Source organism: Tachysurus fulvidraco, chromosome 15, assembly GCF_022655615.1.
Source record: "Tachysurus fulvidraco isolate hzauxx_2018 chromosome 15, HZAU_PFXX_2.0, whole genome shotgun sequence".
Taxonomy (NCBI): Eukaryota; Metazoa; Chordata; class Actinopteri; order Siluriformes; family Bagridae; genus Tachysurus; species Tachysurus fulvidraco.
This window is the reverse complement of record NC_062532.1, coordinates 9,877,832-9,902,594: the sequence shown is the minus strand read 5'-3', so window position 1 is coordinate 9,902,594 and position 24,763 is coordinate 9,877,832. Positions and strand designations below refer to the sequence as shown.

The 24,763-nt window shown below is 39.2% G+C and overlaps 1 protein-coding gene across 1 annotated transcript; it reads left to right on the top strand.

Annotated features, from left to right (window-relative positions):
• Window positions 1-26: 26 nt before the first annotated feature.
• LOC113639477 (serine/threonine-protein kinase/endoribonuclease IRE1) lies at window positions 27-22,770 on the top strand. The gene is made up of 22 exons (XM_027141333.2): window positions 27-257; window positions 5,566-5,686; window positions 7,731-7,764; window positions 7,914-7,986; window positions 8,248-8,320; window positions 9,580-9,702; window positions 10,374-10,475; window positions 11,814-12,075; window positions 13,164-13,242; window positions 14,056-14,221; window positions 14,938-15,053; window positions 15,245-15,433; window positions 16,001-16,259; window positions 16,376-16,466; window positions 16,560-16,749; window positions 17,288-17,387; window positions 17,784-17,983; window positions 18,727-18,874; window positions 19,041-19,168; window positions 20,390-20,513; window positions 20,721-20,788; window positions 21,057-22,770. The coding sequence occupies exons 1-22, from the start codon at window positions 183-185 to the stop codon at window positions 21,450-21,452; spliced, it is 3,117 nt and encodes a 1,038-aa protein (XP_026997134.2). The 5' UTR covers window positions 27-182; the 3' UTR covers window positions 21,453-22,770.
• The last annotated feature ends 1,993 nt before the right edge of the window (window positions 22,771-24,763 follow it).

Here is a 24,763-nt window from a genome sequence, read left to right as displayed (position 1 = left end):
ACTGTCAGGAAAATGTTTCAGGATTAGTAGTCACAGCTGGCGATGAGTAAACCTAGCGGCATGGACACGGTGGATATTCCGTCCTTATAGTTAGCTTCGAAGTAATCTACGGAAAATATATTAGTGCCCGTATTTAATTGTCGAGTTTGTTTTATGTGAACTGGTGTTATTTGTTGTGGAAGATGGGCTGGGGTGTTTGTAGCAGGGCCCTTGTGTGGTGCATTTATACAGCTCTGTTCACTACCCTGCTGTTAGAGGTAAGTAACCTGGAGATAACGTGAACGTATGATAGTATATATCTATATATAAACATAAACATATATATATATAAACATAAACATATATAATAATAGATATTTAGTGTTGTTTTCAGCTCTACATTCTAGTGTACTGAGTCGTATGCTAAGATTTATGCTAGCACATGTTTATTACTTAGTAAGGGAAAGTTAGTGTGTGTTTGTGGATGTAGCCGTGGTTAGTAAACTTAGCCGTTATTCTCAGTTATTTGTGCTGAATTAGAAAGATTATAAACCGTCTGTTTTTATTGACACTTTTTCGAAGATTTGGGTCATTATCCAAAAGGAGGAGAAAAGAAAGAAAGCCTTGTTGTTAGCTTCGCGTTGTGTGTGAACGTAAGTAAGTAGCAGCTAAACATCTGCAGTCGCTGCTAATATTAATCTCATCACCGTTTAAAGGTTTGAATGTGAAAAGTCTTCGTGTGAGACGTTATTAAGTCTCACTGTGTATGATGGCGTTTTTATACGTTAGCTGGAAAACTTGTTTAACAGCTAACGTTCACTAGGTCCACAATAATGGTGTTTTGGTCATAGGTTAAAACCTACAGCTCGCACATGATATGTCACATTTCAGGTTAAGCTACAACAAATAGAATATTCTACTAAGTGCATGAGATAAATATTGTAACTAGTATAATCTAGTTCTCTCTGGGCGTTGAACAATACAGACGTTTAACTAACTGTTGTATGTAATCGAATCATTTTCCACCAATCGTCATGCAGCCCAATAAGACGACCACCTTTTTTTAATCATTGTCAATCTAAGATAATTAATTCAACTTATCAGTAATTAAGGGACAACATTTGTAAATAGGTATTAGTGGGAAAAATCTCATTCTTGTGTCATGTCTCGATGCTATTTATGCTGTGTAATCATTCTAGTGTAAGGTGGATGATCGATATTGTTTAGAGAACATAGCTTTTGGCTGTTCCTGATTCAAAAGGTCACATTTGGTGAGTAAGAAATAAAAAGAGATTTGGCACCAAGTTCTTATTTAATGCTTGGTTTGTGTATTAGACTCTACAACATTTTGCATTTTCAGTTGACTTTTAGAGAACATCACTTACAGTCAAATCCAGTCCCGGTATATTTGTTTTTCTATTCTTTTCTCTGTCTTCTCCTAAACCCTCTAGAGATTTATTTATTTTGCAGGCATGGTTTTTGGAGCCACTTCTATTAGTGGGAAGGGACATTGCAAATCAATATCAGGGTCTTCTCACCTTTATCCTATGCCAAATCTTTTTTTCTTTTTCTCTCATGCAAGTAGCCTCTTCCAGGATGACCTCCACCCAAACACGCACACACGCACCCTTCCTGCTTTGCCACTCCAAAGGGCATGAGAGCTCACTGAACATTTTGATTATGGGGATGATGTAAATCCCATACTAGGTGCTTCTCTCAACCCACCAGGACTATTGGACTGATGAGTCAGAGTCTCATCGTCAACGCGTTAATCGAGCAAATTTTTATATGGACTCCCTCGCAAGAGACAAGGTGCAGTGAAGCTCATGCGCAGTTGTTCTGGTGCTTGTGGTTTCCTGACACCGTACAACAACACTTTGTAACTAGGTTGTGGTTGTTACTTGAGATGATGGTGATACAAGTTATCAGAAGAAATAAGAAATAATTGCAACAAAAACCAAAAAAAAAAAACTCTGGTCAAAAAACTGGCAGTGAAATGATCGTGGACACACTTGTGGACTTCCACAAACAGAGAAAGAGTGTTGACTGGTTTGTGTCTTGAGGTTCACTTACTCTTAAATGTTCAGTTTCTCTAAGAAATTTGAAAAATACATTATAAATCTTAAAGAAAAATATTAAGCTCATGGCATCATTGTGCCCTGTCTTGCTTTTTTAGTGGTTAAAGCTTGTGTAAAATTTTGTAAAGAAAATGAAGGTTGTCTTTACGTTTGCCTTTATTTCACTATGACAAGTGAATAATCTTGTGTAGAAATAGCCATAAGTCATCACACACGCACACACTAGATATAGATCTTGTTTTTTTACACACTGGAAGCTTGATGTGCCTAAACTAGGATCACAAGCAGGTATAATTTATGTAGCTTGTGTTTTACTAGTGGTGGAAAAACTGACCGCTCCAGGTTCCTCTGAATATGCGATTTTGTTGTGTGGAACAGCTCAGCACATGGCTTTGCATAAGAAATGAAGAAATGCTCCTACCCGCGAGCACATGGCCGCTGTTCTCTACACAGGCTTCTGAGGCCTCTGTGTCAGTTATATTGCAGGGAAACGGAGTCTGGTAGTATTAAAGGCTTGCAACGTTTTTATATATATATATATATATATACACACACACACACACACACACACTTTTTTGCTCTCATTTCCATTCCATCTGTTTAATCTGATCACTGTTACAGTTCCAAGTCTCAGTGATTATCTTTAGGTTTGATCACAAAGACAAGTTCATCAGAATGTTGAAGTGTCTAAATGTTACTGAAATGATCATTTCGATCTATTACTAAAGTATGCATAGTTTCTTGCATACAGAGGCCATAACTGATTTGAAAGATAACTTTGATACCTGATGGTTTGTAGGCTTCACATTTGACCATTTTTTTATACCATTTTTCACTTCCCATTTTTGGATTTTTCTTAAGCTGAAGAGGAATCAGGACCTGCACTTGAGCATGTTGTTGTGCTCAGATTGCTGCGGATCAGTCACACATCTTACTTTGAATCGTAAAGTCCTAAATATTGGGGCAGGGATTGTTAATTACAAGCTACCTAAAGCCTCCAGCACCTGAGCATTAGTGGGTGTGTGCACCGTGTCAAGAGCCTGTTTCAGTATTGTATAAAAATCTGTCAGTGTTCAATGCTATCCAGTGTGTCATGTTAGGGGGAAAAAACCATTTCACGGGATGGATATCAAGGCCTTCAGTGTTTTTTCACATGCAGTTGCAGTCTACTGATGTCATTGTGAGCCGCAGGACCGGCAGGTGCTTCTCTGTCTTTCAGAAAGTGAGAATTTCTCTTTTTCACTAGGGAAGGAGTGAAATGAGTTATGATCTCTCTGCATGGTGTCTTAGTGTCAGTGTGAGGCATGCAGCATGGCAGGTGTGTGTAATAGCAAATCTAGAGAAGTTGGACAAAGCATGTCGTCTTATATCGCTGGCTAAAATATCGCCACACGTGAATGAGCTGACGGTTTAACATGTTTGTATATTGTATACAATATACAAACATGTTAAACCGTCAGCTCAGCTTATAACCTGCAAGATTACAGGTTAGTATTAACACGTTTTTGTAGTACTTTAAGGTTTCCAAAGGGAATTGTAGGACACACGCTGCACATACTCTGATTTAAAAATTCATGCAATTATTGAAACGTTGAGGTTTTCTGCGAGGAGATGTTTATTTGGCATTTTTGGAAAGCGTCTCGAGTGTCTGTGCTTTATTACAGTTAGTCATGTCTTGGCAGCAGGACACACAGCATATTTGTTTTATTAACTTCAAGAGAGGAAAGAGTGTGTTGAAGGAATGACTGCAAGGAGAGTCTTTTGCAGGTGTTTTACAGAATTATATAGAACTATATCCCGAGTAAAATACGTCATTTTTAATAAATAAGCTACAGGTTGCCTGTGAAGTAGCATCACTGAGCCAGAGAAACAGTTGTTTGTTGTTGTTCCAGGTTCAAAGAGGAACTCGATCCGTTGACTCATAAATAGTATTTTTTATTGGTGATCAATTTACCAGAAACTCTGTGGCTTCTCTTAGGTGCTTTTCACACTGCAGCTGTGTGGTTTGGTGTGGTCACCATATTTTTTCATCGAAATGCTTCTTAAAGGCTGACCGAGGACGAGTCAGCTTCGGATTCTAGTTTCTTTCTTCGTAAAAGAGAATTAGATCACAGCTGTAGTCTTCTTACCTGCACTGTTTCCATCACAAACCCCCACTTCTACATCACGTGTAAGTCCGAGGGCAATTGCAGGCAGATATCAGGAAGCAGAGATTGGGAACTGGGAACATTGTTCAGTTGTGCCACTCCACCCTTCTGTTGAGCCTCGGTGCCAAAAACACAGAAGGAATCATGTGTATCAGTTAACACGGGCGATTAATATGTACCCAACTCGCTTTGTCTGGCCCAAACCTGACCTGTTAAAAGCTGCCTGATACCCTTAGTACAGACCTTTTTTTTCCCTTGTTTTTTTCTTTTCTTTCATTTCTTTCATTTTTTTTTAAATTTATTTTTTTATCCTTTCTTGTCATTCATTTTCCTTGATTGGTTAAAGGCTAATCACTATTTTTCTCTTTTGTCTTTCTTCATCCTGTCATCTTTCTCTCACATATTTCTTTTATGTGACAGATGTCCAGATATTCCAAATGTACTCCCTCATGTCTTCACGTCTGACCATGTACAGTTTACCCCATGAGCCAGTGAGGCCATTTGGAAGGCTTGACCTCCACATGGACCTGAAAGCTACTCAGCCCACACAGCACATGGGCTACAAAAGCTTTTCAAACTGATTTCATAATCTTTTTTTTCTTCTTTCATGTTAGTACTTTAATCTGAACTGTTGCTACATTGTTGTTAACAACCGCCACAATTAATTTCAAGTCACCACACTGTGAGTTTGGTGCTGAAACTGTCAGTCTAGTCTATTGTGTCCAGTTATTTCCCCATGTTAAAGCTCTTCCTTGGAAGATAACCTGCTGTGTTATCGAATAGGGGCCGAGAACCTTTCGCATGCTGACATTTGTTTCATTATCTTGAAGAAGAAACTTCTTACTCGAACATAACTCGTATAGCTTCAGTCTGTTGTTTCACTCTCTGCTGGTCCCAGGATTCTGCACGGCTCCATCTGACTATTGTAATTCAAAATTCTTTGCAGATTCATTTTCTATTTACTTTTCAATCAGGTGACTAGTAAAACTAGCAACTAGTAAAATATAGAGAGAAAACCTTTGACAGCTGGCATGCTGAATACATGCTGAATTGTGTAGACTTTTTTTAAACATCCATTTCACTGTGGAACGACAACGTGGTCCAGGCACTTTTACACACTTCCCCATCAGCGATTGCTTCCTTTCTCAACATGGCCTTTGTTGGAAAACAAATTATTATTATTATTTTTTTTTTTGCGATATATATTTAAGATTTCTGAAATTCGTGGGGAAAACTCAGTTTTGGCCCGAACCAGATTTCTTTTTTCTTTTGCCTGAATTCAACCAAAGCAACATCCACTACATTTCCTCACACTTGTTTAACAAATAACGGCATCTTTTTTTCTGTTCTCTGTTGTGCAGGGCCACTGCAGTCGCAGCAGCGTCTCCCTGCCTGAGAGTTTACTCTTCGTTTCCACTCTGGATGGAAACCTGCACGCCGTCAGCAAGCGCTCAGGCTTTATCAAATGGACACTTAAGGAAGGTAAGCACACCCTGACCAATAAGAATGAACGCTTTTATGCTTTTCCTGCCCTCTGTATTAACCTGCATCAGTTTGCATTGCCTTGAGCACATGTAAAAGGAGGAGGGTATAAGACTAGAAAGCAGAAGTTACAGGTGGTCACAGTGGTTCATATTTTGTCAACTAGTCAGCTTCCTAACTGTTTAGATCAGGGGTGCAAATGATTAAACCTTGTAGACTAATTAGTCGCATATCAGAAGATAAAAAAACAAATAGTTTTTGACTTCTGGAAACATACAGTTCCTATTAGAGATTGAATTTTGACTTTGTTCCCCTCGGTTTCTCTCTCAGTACTGCCAGCTTTGGCAAGATTTGTACAACACACTGAAAAAATATTTGTTCAAGAAATGTAAGGTGTACTCTGAATGCCAACTGTTCCAAGAGAAATGGATAACGGCACGTTCCCAGAAAATGCATGAAGCCAGTCGAGCTAATTGTTTTCCTCCCTTAGATATGAGAGAGACGTTTCTGTGAAGGCTTGAAATAGATTATAGCAATTCAATTAAATAAAGACAATAGTAATTTGTTTGTACTGTTTTTGTAATGGAGATACAGCATTAGGAAAATAATCTGATTGGCCTAAGATAGTCATATAATTAATATTACTCAGATACACTTGTTAGTGCCAATATTGAAGAAACCTAAAAAAATGTTTAATCATTTTGTTGCATGTTATTAATGGCACATGAGCGCTTCATTCATTGTGAGATTTTATTGTGAGCCTGGACTGATTATTCGTAGTGTGATGAAATGACAGGTCCTTTGTGTTTGTTTGTTTGTTTGTTTTTTTTAATCAGGTTTGACATAAAACCTAATTTGAATATAGCTGCTATATGTGTAAAATGGTTAGCACATTGCACAATGAGCACACAGGGTAAATGTGTATCAGGAACTTACAAGCAAATGAATAAGGTGCTAAGATGCAAAGTCTTCCTAATTCTCAGTCTTCCACTGCATTATTTTTGTTCAGTTTAACTTTTGCACCAATAATTCAGATGTAATCTCCTGCTTCATTAAGAGAAAGCTTTGACTCCTTGTCTGATTTAATTTTTTGTCTTTTTTTGTTTGTTTGTTTTTGGTGATAGCTATTAGGATGTTAAAGGAGAAGGTCTTAACCAAAAGCCAATAGAGATGCTTTCATTCCTAAAATACAGCTGTTTATATTACATGTATTATGTATGTGTTTTATCTGGGTTGAAAAGACATAGGTGAGCACTTTCAGCTAAGAGCAGCATAATTTTTTAGTGCATTTACTGCAGCAGTGAATTTTCCCATAGCTCATTGCCACAGCATTACCATCACGTTCTCATCTTGCACATGTTCACCTGTAATCATTAACCCAGGCAGTAGGACATAAACAGCACGCTGCCATCAAGGTCAGGCCGTGAACGCTCCCAATACCCCTTAATATCCACCTTAAAAATGCATTAAACTTGTGCCTATGGCCAACAGTGCCAGCTAGCATGCATGACTTCTTTTTTAAGTAATGTGGTGTGGAACAGTTGCTGAAACTAGATGCACTAGCTGAGCAGGTTAAAGGAGGCTGTAATAATAATACCGGAACCCCCAGACACGCAGGGCGGGCGTGATAGTAAGCAGGACGTTGTGTGTTTGCATTATCACCAGCCAGTGTTTGTGCAGTAGTAGCAGTGTGTACACGTGTCATTATCATGTGTACCCTTACTCACTCAGTTATTCTGGTTTAATGTAGATGTTGTACAATTTCTTTAGGTAATTCCCAGTCAAATTTCAAGATAGTGTTAGCATTCAAAAATATATAGGTTTAGGTTGATAATCTTTCTCTTTTTCTGTCTTTCTAAAGTTTCTCTGGTCCCTGTAGAGTTGATAAATAGCAAGGTTCTGATTCTGATAAAAAAAAAAACAAGCGCAGTGTCCGTGTCGGCGCTCAGCAGAGTAAAGCGTCCAATACCCGCTGACTTAACTACTATTACGATTGGACAATTTACACATGACTGACAAACAGCTTTGTCCTTTCCCCATGCAGATCCTGTTCTTCAGGTCCCAACTCATGTGGCTGAGTAAGTACTCATCTGCTCTGTTTGTATTTTTGTTCAAGTACAAATACAGGAACTCTGCTAAAGGAAGTTGCTGAGTTAGCACAAGTCTTCCTGGGTGCAATATCATGTTCGATCAATTTTGCAGATCAGCTTTTTTTTTTTCTTTGCAGACCTGCGTTTCTGCCTGACCCGAACGATGGAAGCCTGTACTCACTTGGAGGGAAGAACAATGAGGGACTGACGGTGAGCAAAGGAGAGCGAGCATTCTCAGAAAAATACTGCTTCCTTTTTCTGAGGAAAGCTTATATCTGTATTCACAAAATGTTGCGTTAAGTTTAGGGGATTTTAGGAAGTTCAGGTTTTGCTTATGTAGTTTCACAAGCTGTAATGAAACTGTGATGCTCATTGGTTTTAAATGGAAGATGCAGGCAGGCTCCAGAAACCATGTCATTGGGCTAAGTTTTGCATGAATTTAATTTGTGACGTCATTCCTTGTCATTACAGAAACTGCCCTTCACCATTCCTGAGCTGGTCCAGGCTTCCCCTTGCCGAAGTTCTGATGGAATCCTTTACATGGGTGAGACGAACACTTTTAGTTTCGAAATGAAAATGACTGGACTGGTGTATCACTTTTTCTGCCCCTAACTGAAATTCCTACAGTGTTTTATAGATAAAATATGTTTAGTAAAATCTCCTGTTGCTACATGTAGCCCAGGGCTATCATTATTTGGGGACAAGCAGAAATACCATGCTTGTGGTCAGAACATTACCATTTTGTTTTGTTTTTTTTGCTTGTGGCAATGGGTTTTCCCCCAGCATAAAACCACTGTATTTATGTTTATCCCTTTTTGACCATGTACCGCTCCCTTGTTTTCCCCCACTCCTGCCCCAACATTTGCTTCTCAACCCTTTTACCTATTAGATTAGATTATCCTATTTAACCGGCATACTGTGTTTCCAAACAAATCCTCAATGCCTTCAGACATATTCGTTTGTTCCACACACACCCGTGCTTAGAATAAACAGACATTAATCATAGCGGAAAGACAGGCGAGTTCTAATCGGTCTTAACTGTCCTTAATCATAATCTCTTAGCTCACCATAGACTAGACAAATCACTTCCCACCCCTCATTGTGCTCGTCTCTGTAAAAGATCCAATCCGCAAAACACAGTGGGCTTCTTGGGGATATACCATCTTGTATACCATTAACCACCCACGTAGGTGTAGTGTTCAGCAGATTAAGCCACCGCCCAACCGACACTATGAATTCTCTAATGGTTAATGATAGAATCTGTTTCGCATAGACTGTGGTGTAGGTCTTTGCACAGACACCCTTACTACGTCACCTCCATGAAGCCTACTTCCATCACTCCTCACTATCATTCTGATATATACACATGGTTTGTCTGCATTGCCTCATTTGTTTCGTTTCACAGCTGTGAACCTATTACCAAGAATGAGGTTGTTTTTGGAGTTGGGTCTGTGATGAATAATGCATACACATTACGTACTAAAATCACCCACTCTTTAACAAAGGAGAAATAAGGTCATAATGAGGTAATGCCGTATAACGTATTTCTGCATTTCAATTTTATTCTAACTTTGATTGGGCAAGCAGCCGTGAAAAGCAGATGACTCCGAATAGAGAAGTAGCGCACATGTAGCAGTGCCTGTTGTATTAAGATGACGGACCATGTTACTCGGGTTGACTGCCATTTTGCTACATCTTGCTCTACAAGCAATCCCAAAGGTTTATAGATGAGCGCTTTGTAGCTAGTGCTGTGGGCGTAGCTGAACATCATGTCCTCACACATGCATGTTTCTCTTCTTCCAGGTAAGAAACAGGACGTGTGGTATGTGGTAGATCTGCTGACAGGAGAAAAACAGCAGACTCTCACCTCCTCTTTTGCCGAGACCTTGTGTGCGTCGTCCTCTCTGCTTTACCTCGGACGCACAGGTGAGATCAGGGTCATGTGTCTTGTCACACAATTTGTCAATTAATTTCAGGTTTCAAAAACCGACGTGACCGAGTAGCTTTACGGTAATCAGAATGAGCAACCTGAGGCTACATGAGGAAGAAACCTTCATCCGTTATCAGCCATTTATTCTCCTCTGGGTGACCTTGGATAGTGCAATTATAAATCATTATAGAGGAGTTGAAATCACTACAGCTGAACAGATGTTTTCTGGATGTTTTGTATAAGCACATTTGTCTTAATGATTACAGCAACAGTTTAGGTGCTGGGGGAGATAAGATCTTTAGAGTATTTGCACCCGTTGTATGAATGTAGTTACAAGAGAGATTATCAGCTTGTCCAAGAGCCAGGCTGTAAAACGAGACCTTAATAACCAGCACATAACAGAAGGCTTTGCAGTACAGAGATAGTGTATCCATTCCATCCATCTGTTTTTGAGACAATGTCAGTTGTTAAAAGCGCTACACAAATCAATTGGATTCAGTTGAATGACTGCCCCACCATTACACAGCACCGCATTTCAGAGCCGAATCACCGCTAATGTAGAATATCAGTTCCTTTATATAGAAGCCGGCTTTTTCCGATCTTATGTATTTTGTGACTGAATGTATGCAGCGACTGGATTGATTTTATTTATTAACTTCTATTTTAGAGTACACCATCACCATGTACGACACCAAGAGCCGAGAGCTGCGGTGGAATGCAACTTATTCTGATTATGCATCCACCCTTCCAGACGATGACACCATATACAGTGAGTCACTTAATTTAGCATTGTGTGTTACAATTCAGTTTGGCATGTATATGAACGATCGGGTTCTTCTAATTCGCTTTAATGGTCCTATTTAAAAATATCATATAAAGCAAAAGATATGCTTTTCTTTACACTTCCTGGTTCGATAACCCTGGTGGATGGGGAGGGGAATGAGGATGCAGACAGCAGAGGAAGGGAAGAGCATACACAGAGTTCTCTTTTTATTCATGCGTGCCTCTCGGAGCACACAAGATACAGAGCGAAACAAAATCAATCACAGAGTCCTGCTGTTAACTTTCAGCCTTAGTCTGGGCAGGACCAGTCAGCTGGGTCTCTCTCTCTGGCATCTGGCAGCCTATAGAGGAGGGGAAAAAGCACAGAAATAGGCTGCCGTAAAACACGCACAGCCAAGACACAAACTTTATTACCTGCTCTATCTCTGTGCCACCTTTGCCAGCAAATGATCACCGCCTGCTCCCACAATTATCACAATATATTTTTCTACATTTTTAGAAACCAAATTTTCACTCTAAGATATTGAATATAATATCTATTGTTAGACATAAATATTAAAAGCTAAAATTATATCAAAAGTTATTTTATAACAGTAACAGCATATCAATATGGTGAATATTATTGTTTAAATAATTTATTATTTTAAAGTGCTTGGTTTATTATCTGAACATAATCCACATTGTGTACAAAAATATCTAGCAACACTTTAAGACCACATGCTTAGTTCTGCAATCCTGGACATATAATAAACGTTTTAATTATTCCACCGAGCAGTTCATGCTCCAGTATGCTGTTCAGATTCAGATGTTACCCGACTTAATACCGACTAGGAGGAGTTTATGGATCCACTATCCGTCTCATCTGTTAAAACAAATTTGACCGATATTTCCTTTGTCTTTTTAATATCTTTATGTAAACACCCATCGTTTTATGCTAATTAATCTGCTTAGTTCTGTGGAAATGTATGGCCCTTACCACAGAGCTGCATTTCCTGTCTATACAGTCAGTGAAAATATCAAGCTTTACAAGCCTGATTGATTCATGTTAGTAAATTTGTTAATATTGTACAAGAAGCACAAAAAGCCTTGCACAAAAAGCCTGTGTAACTGGAGTTGTTTAAAATTGTAGGCTCGTTTAACATAGAACAAAAAGAACTGGCACAATGCATGCAGCAGCACTTTGGTTTATTTATGTTTATTTCTATTGTAAATTTATTATACGGAATGATGTATTTTTTTTAAATTTGGGAAGTTTTGTAACCTTGTTGTAGCATAATGCAATAAAGATACCAAGTTATTTAAACATATTGTAACATATTTACAGAGATGGCCCACTTTGTTTCGAATGGCGATGGCCTGGTGGTGACCGTGGACAGCGAGACGGGCGCAGTGCAGTGGGTGCAGAACTATGACTCTCCCGTGGTGGCTGTATACATGTGGCAGCGCGAGGGCCTGCGCAAGGTGCCACACACCAACGTAGCCGTGGAGACACTGCGCTACCTCACCTTCACCTCGGGCCAGGTGGGACGTATCACGCAGTGGAAATATCCTTTTCCTCAAGAGAGAAAGCTCGAGGACAAACTCATGTAAGCAGTTTGACGTTTTAGATTTTAGATGTATTTAGATTTATTCTTTGATTCTTGCTTTTAATCAATTCATTTGATTTTTTCCCCTCGTTTCCTGATTTCAGTGAAAAGCACCTACAACTTCCTTTAAAAAAAGCCCCAGTTATTTAGTACTGTTCACTGGTGACCTTATTTCTGGCTGGTTTCCTTTGTGGTGTGAGGATTAGGATTGTTTTAAAGACGTATATTATATATGATGTATTTCAATAGTAAGGAGTAAAGCATATGCTGTTATGGGTAATAAATGATGGCTTGGTGTTCTGCATTTCCACCACCAAGCTGATTATTTAACAAGAACAGCACATTGCAAAGTGTTTTATTCCTCTTATACCAAGGCAATTTGCCAGCACTAATGTTCTGAATTAAATGATAAACAACAAATTATACTTTTTATCATATATACCCATTCATAAAATTCCTGCTAACACGTATTTACTAGTGTCTCTCTTTACGTTTTTTATGAACCTTTTTTTTTTATGAAAACACGGAGAAAACTTATATAATCCAGACTAATAACAAATGGTTAAGAACATGCTGTTATTACATTGATCCCATTAAAAAGAATTAATCAGAGATCATACACTTCTCTGTGCAACAATAACATATAAGAACATGTGCATTAATATAAAACCGATTTGATTGGAACAACTGGCATAAGAGAATCTAAAGACCTCTGTCTGTGAAATGTTCTTGAAAGACCTTAGTACTCTGGGTATTTTGGAAATAGTGAAGCTGTCTGGATGTGTGGTTTAATCCTCGAGGCATTTCGACACAGCATTAAACGAACGATGAGTGTGCCACAGGTCCCATCTTGAATCTTTTGATAGTTGCTCAATACTGAGGTGGTTAACGCTCTCACATCATGGATGTGGCAACATCCGCATTACACGCTGCTCATTTTAACATGAAATCCCACTGAATTTTTACACTCTGATTTATTTTGTGTGTTCGCAGCATACTTATAACATTAAAAAAAAAATTGGATAGACAGTTCAAGGCCCACGGTTTGGTAAGAGTCCTGGAATCGAAATTTTTTTTTTTTTAAACAGGTCCACTCTCTATGTGGGAAGATACTCAACAAGCCTCTACGCATCTCCCTCTCTGGTGCATGATGGAGTTACTGTTGTGGTGAGTAAAATGTAAAAAAATTTCCAGGTTAGTGTTTGGTAGGCCGGTGTTCAGGTCTAAACTTCAAATAGTAAATAAGAGGCATGAATATTTGGCTTGTTCACATGTGCCTGCTTATCTCAGATAGTCAGAGTGACTGTGTCCTCACCACACTGGGTCAGTAGTTTGGCTCCAGACCACATAGACCTCTATCTGCCACAGCACAAATCCACGTTTTGATTGCAGCATAAGGTTTTGTCATGATTTTTATTTATTTATTTGTTTGTTTGTTTGTTTGTTTTTATTTTTATTCCATTATAGTTGGACCAGCTAGACACAAGTTAGTATGGATGATGTGAGCATGGAAATCATGCTTCTGCTGTATCTTACATTCCCAACAACTAATGTCATTAATAGGTTAATGTACAATAAATGGTTTCCATCCTGTAGAAAAGTTTGTACTGTTTTATTTCAATCATGTGTTTTTATGAAGTGGCACCACATGCTACCGCAGTTCAGCTAGAGAAGTGCTTGACAACTATTTTTTTATTTATTTATTTTGTTTGTTTGATCATGTTTATTACTTGTTGCAGCCCTGTTAGATGGTCAAGGAGAAATTGACTAGTTGCAGAACTATTCTGATCGTGAGGCTTCAGTGACTAAAACTCTCTTATTTACATTGTGTAGAATTACGTCATTGCCACTTCTAATTAAAGAAAATGAAGGTCCAGATGGTTATGTTTCTCAGCACTGTGAAGAGAGAGATACTGTGTACAGAGAGTGTACTGTGTACAAACCCTCTCGCTTATAACAATAACCTTCTGTGTTCCTCAGCCACGTGGTAGCACTTTTCCAATGTTGGAGGGTCCTAGTAGCCAGGAGGGCAATATGGAGGAGGACCAAGGGTGTGTCATCACTCCCAGCACCAGTGTCAAATTCAATGCGGCCTTGAAGGAGCGGAACCGTGTCAACTACATGAGGAACTACCTCCTACTTATAGGTATCCTGTATTATTACTAATGTCATCTAACAGTGTCGTATGGCAAAACAGCCAGGAAGCAAAACTCCCTGTTCGGTGATAGAAATCCTGTTCGCTGCGTAATTTTCAGCGATCGTTAGGACGTTCCCATGGCATGAGCTCCAGTGACCGTTGATGACTAGATGTGTATGTGTGCAGTGACGTGACAAAGTTGAACAAAGGTTAACTTTATGCAAATATGGAGAGATTCGATGCAGCAACTACAGTGGAGTGAAGACAGGAGAGTGCTTGTGATCTGTGGCAAAGTGCACACACTGTTTCTCCATCTTATATGATATGATATGATGCATATATATATACTCCGGTGAAATTTGTATACAAAAGACAACAGGTTTGGAATTCTAGTTAGTCTACCTGCTGATAAGCATATTTACTATCAAAGCCAGTAGTAGGAACACACACAAAAACAGTGTCTGGTGACTTCAACATTTTATGTGACTGTAGCGTTATCATTTATTTGGTTTCTGATTGTTTACCACAGAGGTGTTTGTAGAGAACAGTGTGGCCATTCTGCCCTCTGGTGGACAATATGTGTCTCTAAAGATTGATGCATGTGAACAGTACTGTAAATGTTAGCACTGTACGTTTTACTTCAATTTGTAATGAATTTTAATTCCTGGTTTGGCTTTGGTTGTTTTTTATTATATGGCCCAACATATTCTGCCTTCTTTTTGTAGGTCATCATGAGACTCCACCTGAGGCACATAAGAAGCTTCTGGAAAAATTTCCGGACAGTTTTCCTCGTCAGCACAACAATGTTATCCCTCCTGCTACAGAGCAAACTATTGAGGAGGTGAGGAAATGAGGGGGTTGCTCACATAATGAGTCTTTAAAAAAAAAAAAACTAAACAAACTTGCCAGCACTACAAGTGTGAAAACAAAATCATTGTATACGTCGCACAGTGATGTGCATAAAAATAGTTTCCAGTAAAGTTGCCAGGCATTTCTTTGTACACTCACTGATTCATGGTTTCTCGGAAACAGAAGGTGAATGAAAGTGGGATGGAGGATAGCAGCCCATTGCCCCCTCCTATCCATTCTCTTCAGGAGAAACAGTCACGCTCACCCCGCTCTGAAGCACCTGTGGACTCCATGCTCAAAGACATGGCCACCATTATCTTCAGCACTTTCCTCCTGGCTGGCTGGGTTGCCTTTATCATCACTTACCCCAAGGTAATAAAAAAATGAAAAAGGCAGTAAAATCTGGGCAGTTTTTAGTAAGAATGTTTTTGAATGTACCCCAAGTTATAGTGTGTGATGTGACACTCACATAATCTTGCAGACTCGTGTAATCCAACCAGAAAACATTCCTAATCTAACATCTGTTTATTCATTAGTGTAGTTGTGTCATGTGGATTGTATCAGAACACAAGAATGGTGTGTAGGGAACATCTCCCTGTATGCTAAAGACTATCTGCCAGATCTAGTTAGAGGGATGTATGTAGCTATTTGTGCAGTGGAACCTACAAACATGAGCTTTTTACTGTTCTGGGAAACGACCAAAAATGATTTTAAAAAATGTGTTGATCAGAATTGAGCTATAATATAATTTGACATTTCTACTTAAAGAAAACATTTTTATTTAGGTTACATTCCAACGTTGCCTTGCCTGGGTATATGAAATCATTTTGCAAGAACATTTACATGCCATTGTGGCATCTCCACTTATTAATACATGGTCGAATATAGTGGTTAAAATGTTAATAAAATGAAATTGTCACATGTCCTCTCTGCACACAGAGCATGCATAAGCAACAGCAGCTGCAGCATCAACAGTTCCAGAAGCAAATGGAGCAGAAGTTGGAGCTCCTACAGAGACAGCAGCTGCTCTTCCAGCCACCCAGCGACCTGCTGCCTGACGGTGACTTCCTGGAGGTGGAACGTGGTCGTGCTGAGAGCTCGGGCCAAAGCAGTGCTAATGCCACACCACGTGCTTCCAATCATTCCAACCTGTCTCACTCTGAACCAGGAGGTTCTGCAGCTGAGCATGACGATGGAGGTGAGCAAAGATAAAAGATGCCAAAAAATCCTTTAACTCACAAAAATCTAAGACTTTCATCAATTTAAAAGAGCACTGATGTGTCTGTATACTTTAATCATCTTTCCTTTCTTCAGAGGACGAGTCCAACATTGTTCACATTGGAAACATCACCTTTAATCCCAGGAATGTTCTGGGCCATGGTGCTGAGGGCACCATTGTGTACAGGTAATTATTTCCGATTCTCATGTTTCAGAAGTGTTCCCACTGTAGTCCGGGGTTTGATGCTTAAATCACGTCTGCTTTTTTTCTTTCCTTCAGGGGAAATTTTGATAACCGGCAGGTAGCAGTGAAGAGAATTCTCCCAGAATGTTTTAGTTTTGCCGACCGGGAGGTACAGCTGCTGCGCGAGTCAGACGAGCATCCCAACGTCATCCGCTATTTCTGCACCGAGCGTGACCGCCAGTTCCAGTACATCGCTATCGAGCTGTGTAGCGCTACTTTACAAGAGGTGGAACACACAGTGCATTACTCTATTTAAAGGACACACAAATATCTGACTGAAATCATAAGGAATGATAAGGGTGGCACCAAGCTTCTGGACAAAATCTATTTTATTTGATTGAGTGGAGATGGAGTAGCCTGTCTCTTGGGGGCTTTTTACACCTGGTCACTTCATGCGCTTTCTGGGATCTGATAGCTATTCGATTGTAAAAAATACCAGGTATAAATGCCCTCCGAAACGTTTTCGAGACGGATATAAATCCGATCGTTCAAACCACTTCAGGAGGTGGTCTGGGATGCATTTGAGATCAAACTGGACAGGTGTAAATGCATGTGGTTGTTCAAGCGCTATCTATGCAAATTAGACTAGAAGAGATCTCCCCTTGCCCCAGTAATGTAATATGAAGATGTATTTTACCTTAAACTACGTGATCAGATGTGTTAAGATCAACACTCTAGTTAGTATACCGGTAGTATGTGGTTTGGTTCAAAAGCCATTTGTCAGGTGTTTGCATTATATAAAAACGCTCTGTTTTTCTTGGCAGTATGTAGAGCAGAAGGATTTTAATCGCCATGGGCTGGAACCAGTGACCTTGCTGCAGCAAACCATGTCTGGCTTGGCACATCTGCATTCGCTCAACATAGGTATTTATAAATAAAACCCTTTGTGTAATAGTTGCAGTTTTTCCTCACTGTATGCATCAGTTCACTGTGTCCAGTTGCTCGCGTGTGCTATAGAATTTTGTTCTAAACATAGAAATAACACATGCGTGTCGTATCATTTTAACCTATCAACTTTAATTTAATAGAATAAAGTTCAACTTGTAACCCAGTTGAACTTGTGAACATAAAGGGAGGGGGTGAACGATTCTGTCTTTGCTGTGTCATTTATTTGATGTTATATACAGTTTTTGTTTTTTTTTGTTATAAGGTTTGAACACAATTTACTTTCAGATCGAGTAAGTGCCTTAAGTGTGAGCTGAATTTCTTGTTTTTGCAGGTGTGTCTAGGTTTGAGATTCATTGCTTGTTTTGTCTGTAGTTCACAGAGATCTGAAGCCACACAACATCCTGGTATCTATGCCGAATGCTCACGGGCGAGTCCGGGCCATGATCTCAGACTTTGGCCTGTGTAAGAAGCTGGCTGCAGGCAGACACAGTTTCAGCAGGAGGTCTGGTGTACCTGGCACCGAGGGGTGGATCGCACCTGAAGTGCTTAGTGAAGATGCCAAGCACAACCCAGTGAGTGCTAGCAAACTCATCGGTGTCAGTATTTAAATCCTGCCCAGACTAATCATTTTAGATAGCTCACTTAACTTTTAAACAATGCTGGGCCAGCTTTATTTACAATATGAACCAGAAAAGACACAGATTTGTGTTTCTTCTGGTTCTCAATCATTATTTTACGTACACGTTAATTTGCAGCTACATGACATGATTTTATTTAAAGCATCGTATATAGTTCACAAAGTGCAGATTTGGGGGTTTTGCCACATCTTTGTGGAATTTATCATTTATTTATTATTTATTTTTTTATTCCATGTACAAAGTTCTTTGGTGTGATGTCAGCATAAATTCTATACTATTGACAAATTTTATCTATTATTATACCGTTTTTTTTGTTTGTTTGTTTTGATTTGTTTTGTTTTGTTTTCTGAGCAGCTTCTCTTAGTAAAATCATGACAGAGGAAAAGACATCATTTTCAGGTTAACAGGAAACCATAGCTGGCAGGAAACGAAACTTCTTACAGAAAATGTTATCATATTAATACATTGCCTTAGTCTGTTTATGCTGTAGGTCCCTTAGTACATTCCTACTAAGGGATTAATATCATAAGAGAATAAGCACATTAATATATTACTTTGTAACCAGAGCCTATGGCCTATGGACAACATGTTTTGACCAATCAGATTTAAGCGTTCAAGAAATCTGGGGTATATAAATCATGTGATGTAAAGACCACCGTGGCTTTTCTTCATTTCAGACATGCAAAGTGGACATCTTTTCTGCCGGCTGTGTGTTTTACTACGTGGTGTCTCAAGGCTGTCATCCGTTTGGAAAGTCCCTGCAGAGGCAAGCTAACATTCTCCTGGGAGTCTATTCCCTGGACCACTTGCAGCCAGACAGGCATGGTATGGCTATCATTCTCTGTGCATATCCATTACCTTTGTACATCAAAATGAACAAGAAGCCATTGTGCTAGATCAGGATATATTCTGTGTTCCTCCTCCTACTACTACGTGTACTCTTAACAAAGCAGATTGCATTAAGGGACAAGTTTTTTGTTTTTTTTTGCAGAAGACATTGTGGCCATGAACCTGATCGAGCAGATGCTGAGTGTGGAGCCGGAGAAGAGGCCGTCAGCAGAACGAGTGCTCAAACATCCCTTTTTCTGGAGCCTTGAAAAGCAGCTGCAGTTCTTCCAGGTACTACACGCTATTCTCTATTGCAGGGGTTTAGATCATTGCTTGGAGTTGAGTTGAGTAGTGTAGAGTAATCTTTTGCTCTCAGTATTGTTTAGTATTTTGTATAGTATCTTCTTCATGAGATGAAGGGTACTTACTCCCTAATAGGTGGAGTACCTGAGTACCAGTATTGTGCGAGTTAGTATCAAAATTGTATTTAGTAAGGCAAAAGGACTAAGGGCATAAAACATACAGTATGTTTTATAGACTTCAGTGTCTAGTGTTCACTGAAAACTAATCTTGCTGGAGGGTTGTGTAATCCTGCCTTGCACTCCTTAGCTCAAGCTTGCACTTCACTTGCCTGCATGTCCTTTCCTTAGCTAGTAGAGCATCTTCTCATACTTTTTTACTTCATATTTTCTGTGGAAAATCACAGTGTCCCAACCAGAATGGCATTGAAGCGTGTCAACTGACTCGCAATGAACATATTGGAGTTAGTGTCATGTACACTTGCCTGCTATCATTCACTTGCAAGCGGCCATTCGATTGGGAGCCAATTAGCATCGCCGTAACTGCAGGTGTGATTTTCCTCGTCGTAAAACTTTTCCACGATTTGGGTTGTTCCGGAATTTATGAATAAATTATGCACTTGGTCTGTCGATGCGGGAGCGCAAATTCGTGCATAAATCAGTTTCAGAAGCTTCCTCTACAAATTGATATGAAAACAAACTTATGGTATTCTTTCTGTTGTAGAAATCACTACGTATCTTACATTCTGCATAAGGCTTTATGCTTTTCTGTTTTTATTTGTAAGTCTGGAAGAGTATATATGCAAATATGCACGTTATCTAAACCCCTGTATAGTAATATGGAATGTGGTAAATAATAAAAATATTGTCAGTGGAGCAACAGGAGGGTAAATGAGTTCTTGTAATTTATGTTACTAAATCTTTTTTTTGTTTTGTTTAATAAATTCATTCCACATGCTCATTTCTCTAGGAATATATAAGTAAATCAGGCTGCCTGTTTGGTAAAAGGGGAAAGGACAACTTTTAAATGATCGAGAGACTTTACAGTGTAAAAGACCATATTTAGCAAGATTGATACAGCATTTGTAAGATTATTGATTGTTATGCAAGAATCACATTTACACAGAAGATGTGATAACATAGGTACTGATATTTTACAGGGCTTAATAGAAAGTAAAACCAATCCATGACATGAGGTGTTTTTTTCTCCTAGGACGTGAGTGACCGGATAGAGAAGGAGCCACCGGATGGACCAATTGTGAAACAGCTGGAACGAGGGGGACGGGCCGTGGTAAAAGGAGACTGGAGGGAACATATAACAGTGCCTTTACAAACAGGTGTGGTTTTATGTGGTGCTTTATATTCCTTAACCCTGTGCACTGCTGTAATCTTGGTAAGGTTATTATACAGCAGGGCTTGTGTTAATTGTACATGTGTTTGTCCACAATGAGTCTTTAATAGACCTGTCTCTGCTGGGATTTGCAGAATGTTTCTGTGAAAATATTTCTGCATAAACTTAACATAACCTTCTTTTTCGTTAAAAGATCTCCGCAAATTTCGCTCCTACAAAGGCGGCTCCGTTCGAGATCTTCTGCGTGCCATGAGAAACAAGGCAAGTCTGCCGTTTCATGCTTTTTGGTGATGTGTTTAGATTGATCATGTGTGTAAGATAATGGTTTTTCTTTATTTATTGAATATAAATATTCATATTTTAAAAAATTCTTCTATGGCTAACATTTACAGAGTCAAGAATAATTAGTATGGTTTTGTTCACATAACATTTCAGTATTTCGAACTATATATTTTGTCATTACTTATGTGAACACATTCATCTTAGGCAAAATTTGCTCACGCTGTCAGGGAACGCTATTTTTCCACAGAAGCACCATTACCGTGAGTTACCTGAGGAAGTTCGGGAAACACTGGGCTCCATTCCAGATGACTTTATCACCTACTTCACATCCCGCTTTCCCCACCTTCTGCTCCACACACACGTGGCCATGAGGTTGTGTGCCCAGGAGCGCCCATTTCTGCCCTACTACCACAGCTCCGAGCTGCCTTCACGTACCATTAACACACAGCCTGAGCCCAAACCCCCAGAGCAAAGTCAAGCGAACTTGTCTTCATTCACACATTCAGAACCCACACAACTGCCATTAGACACAGATTTGTCCTCACCATTAGATTCCACAACACTGCCTGAACACACTGAACATGTGCAGCAAGAGCAAAATGCCTTCTCCCTGCCAGCCAGAAAAGAAGACAACGCACTATAGAAGAAAGACGTTTTGCTCTTCTGAATGGACACATCTCTCTGAATTGGTACAGTCCAGGCCTGCAGTGCCTGAGCTGTGTTATTGACGTGAGGTATCATGCCATCTTTAAAGTGCCTTATCCATTAAAGACATAATGGCTCTTTTCGGAGCTGCCTAGTTCCTGGTGAAGCTTGGCTAGTCTGCATTCAATGCTGTTCTTTGGACTATGGTATTATAACAAGAAGCTGAATTTTTTTTATTATTATTATTATAACTCTTTTGTAAAAGCTGAAAACTGTGATGCTCGCACACACGAGGTGAGTATGTATCGACCTCTTAAAGTACTCTTATCCTTCTGTGCGATGTCGGTGATATTCAGTCAGAGTCCTTGCTGTCAAATATATATTTTTGTACATATCTTGATTGGTGATCATCAGTCAGCGTGGCCAGTGTGCCTTTTTTAATCTTGCTGTTCTCTGTGTCATGGTTGTGTGTAGTCAAGGGGGAGATATCTGTTCCTGCCTGTTTCTATCTTGCTGCTGACCTCACTTGTGTCCAAAGGGAACTGAAATATTCATCTTAGGATATTCATTTCCGTTTTTATCACCATAGCTTATCAGTTGTCATCGAAAATTGTTGTACAGTGTGTCAGCACATTACATAATTGATATAAAATCAAATGTAATTTTAAAATTTTATCCACGGCTGTTAAAACATTTTAGACGGAAATTTTAATAGCTGACGTTTATATAAACAAATACAAGGCCTGAAGAATAGCAATCAAGTATCATACCTAAGAATCAAGTAGTTGGATTAGTTCTCATTCCATTATCCCTCACCCCCACCACCCCCTGCCATTGAACGTATGCACATTTGAGCCACTTTCAAGCACAGACTAAATGAAAGCTGGTTTAACGTTAATTGTAGACCATATTCTCCCTATTTTATTGCATTAAATGGGAACAGTAGCCACACATTTAACTTTATATGTACAAAATTATTTGTGAAGTTCCATGGGGGGGGTATTAATTTATTTAATTTTTTTATTTTCCAAAAGTTTAAAAAATCCAAGAACATGAATAAATCTTTTTTTATTGTTAAAAGCTGCTATTGTACAATGCTAAACTTTAAATAAAGCATTACAACCTAATGTCTGGAACTGACCCAGTGTAACTCTGGCTGAACTGTTATATAGACATTGCAAAAAGAAAGTGCACCCTTCTTGTATTCTTTTATTTTACTATTTATTTTTATTACTAGTTGGGGCCTAAACAACAATTGTCCTCATCAACTTCTATAATGAAACCAGTAAAACAACACACACAAAACAATCCCCACAGATTTGAGTATGTCATTCATTCATTCATTTTCTACCGCTTATCCGAACTACCTCGGTTCACGGGGAGCCGTCATCGGGCATCAAGGCAGGAAACACCCTGGTCGGAGTGCCAACCCATCGCAGGGCACACACACACTCTCATTCACTCACGCAATCACACACTACGGACAATTTTCCAGAGATCCCAATACCCTACCATGCATGTCTTCGGACCGGGGGAGGAAACCGGAGTATCCGGAGGAAACCCCCGAGGCACGGGGAGAACATGCAAACTCCACACACGCACAAGACGGAGGTGGGAATCGAACCCCCAACCCTGGAGGTGTGAGGCAAACGTGCTAACCACTAAGCCACTGTGCCCCTGAGTATGTAATTATTTTTCCCAAAAAGTAAACCAACATTCAGAAACACGAGGATAAATTAAGAATTCTTAAGGATAATTAAGAACCCTTCCTACCCCCACTATTATTAAAAGACTAACTAAAAGACAGTTGATGCTAATAAAATGCACGTGATTAAGGTATTTATCAAGAACTGTGATTAGTTATATAAAAGCAGAATTTTGGGGAGTTTAGCAGAGACTATTGCTGCTTATCAGTCAGTAAAGTGTTAAGGTTATCTTCAAACAATATGCCCTTCATCCTCATATGCTGTGGAGAGTTTTCAAGTTCCCAGTTTTTCCAGGAGTTGGCATCCCAACTACAGCTATTTAATGCTCAGGGATGTACAGAAATACCCAAGGAATACATAATGTGACCTACAGATCTTTGTAAGTATGTTAAACGTTGATGTTCATGATAAGAAAAAGACTAAAGAGAGAGGTTAGAAAAAGCCCATTTTCTCCTAAATGAATATGATAGTCTAGGTTTGTAAAACAGCATGTGAACTAACCACAAATGTTCTGGACCAAAATTTTTTGACTGATGGGACCAAGGTGGACATGTTTGGTCATCAGTCACTATCTGTCCAGCAGCTTAAGCAGTGGTTGTGCAACAGGACAATGCAATTCAGAAACACAAGCAAATATAAATGGCCGTGTCAACGTTCAGACCCTCAACTCTATTGAGGTGCTGTAATAGGATCTTCAGAGGGCTGTGTATAAATGAATGTCCTCAAGCATTAATGAACTGAAGCAATGCTGTAAAGATGAGTAGGCCAAAACTATATGAGAGTCTGATAAACACCTACAGAAAACATTTACTCATCATTGCTAAAGGTGGTTCTTTATGATGATCCATTACAATGTATACTTATTTCCCCACCTGCTTTTTAAAAGTTAGTTAAGTTTAAAATGAAATCTGTTGTTTTTTTGTCATCACTTGAGGTGAGGACCACACAATTGTTATTTGGACACTGAAAAATAAAGACTCGATTGAAGCAGAGTGTACTTTCTTTTTTCCCTGACTTTAGTAAATGGTGCCATACTTTTATACCGTGTTCATTCATTCATCTTCGGTAAGCATTTGGATAGATTCATCATTATTAAGTCCAGAACCACCCACCTGTTTTTCTCTTGAATAACAAAATCTGGGATTACATTTGTTAGTGTGCAGTATCACATCAAACTGACTATTAATTACCTATGTTACTGGACATTCAGTTTAACTGTCAATGGCACTGTGCAACACATGTTGCATATTAGATATTCTACATTAAGTTGCACAGTAAAATGTATGATGCTGTATTTGAAATAAATACTGCTGCCCTATATGCAACAACACTAAAACCTAATGACAAGAAACCCTGGTGATTATAGAAGATTTATAGTTAATAATGTTAAATAGTTCACTCCAGATGTGGTGTTTAATATCTGGATGACATCTGCCAACAATGTCATGAAAAACAAGATTCACCCTAGGCCTACCCTGGAAGGTTACTCTACCCACTAACCTTCTTGCCACCCAGGGATGATGTTATAGTTGTCTGTTGATGCCAGGTAGATACAGCACATATTTACTGAAGTGGTACAATTCTAAATAACATCTATTTCAGA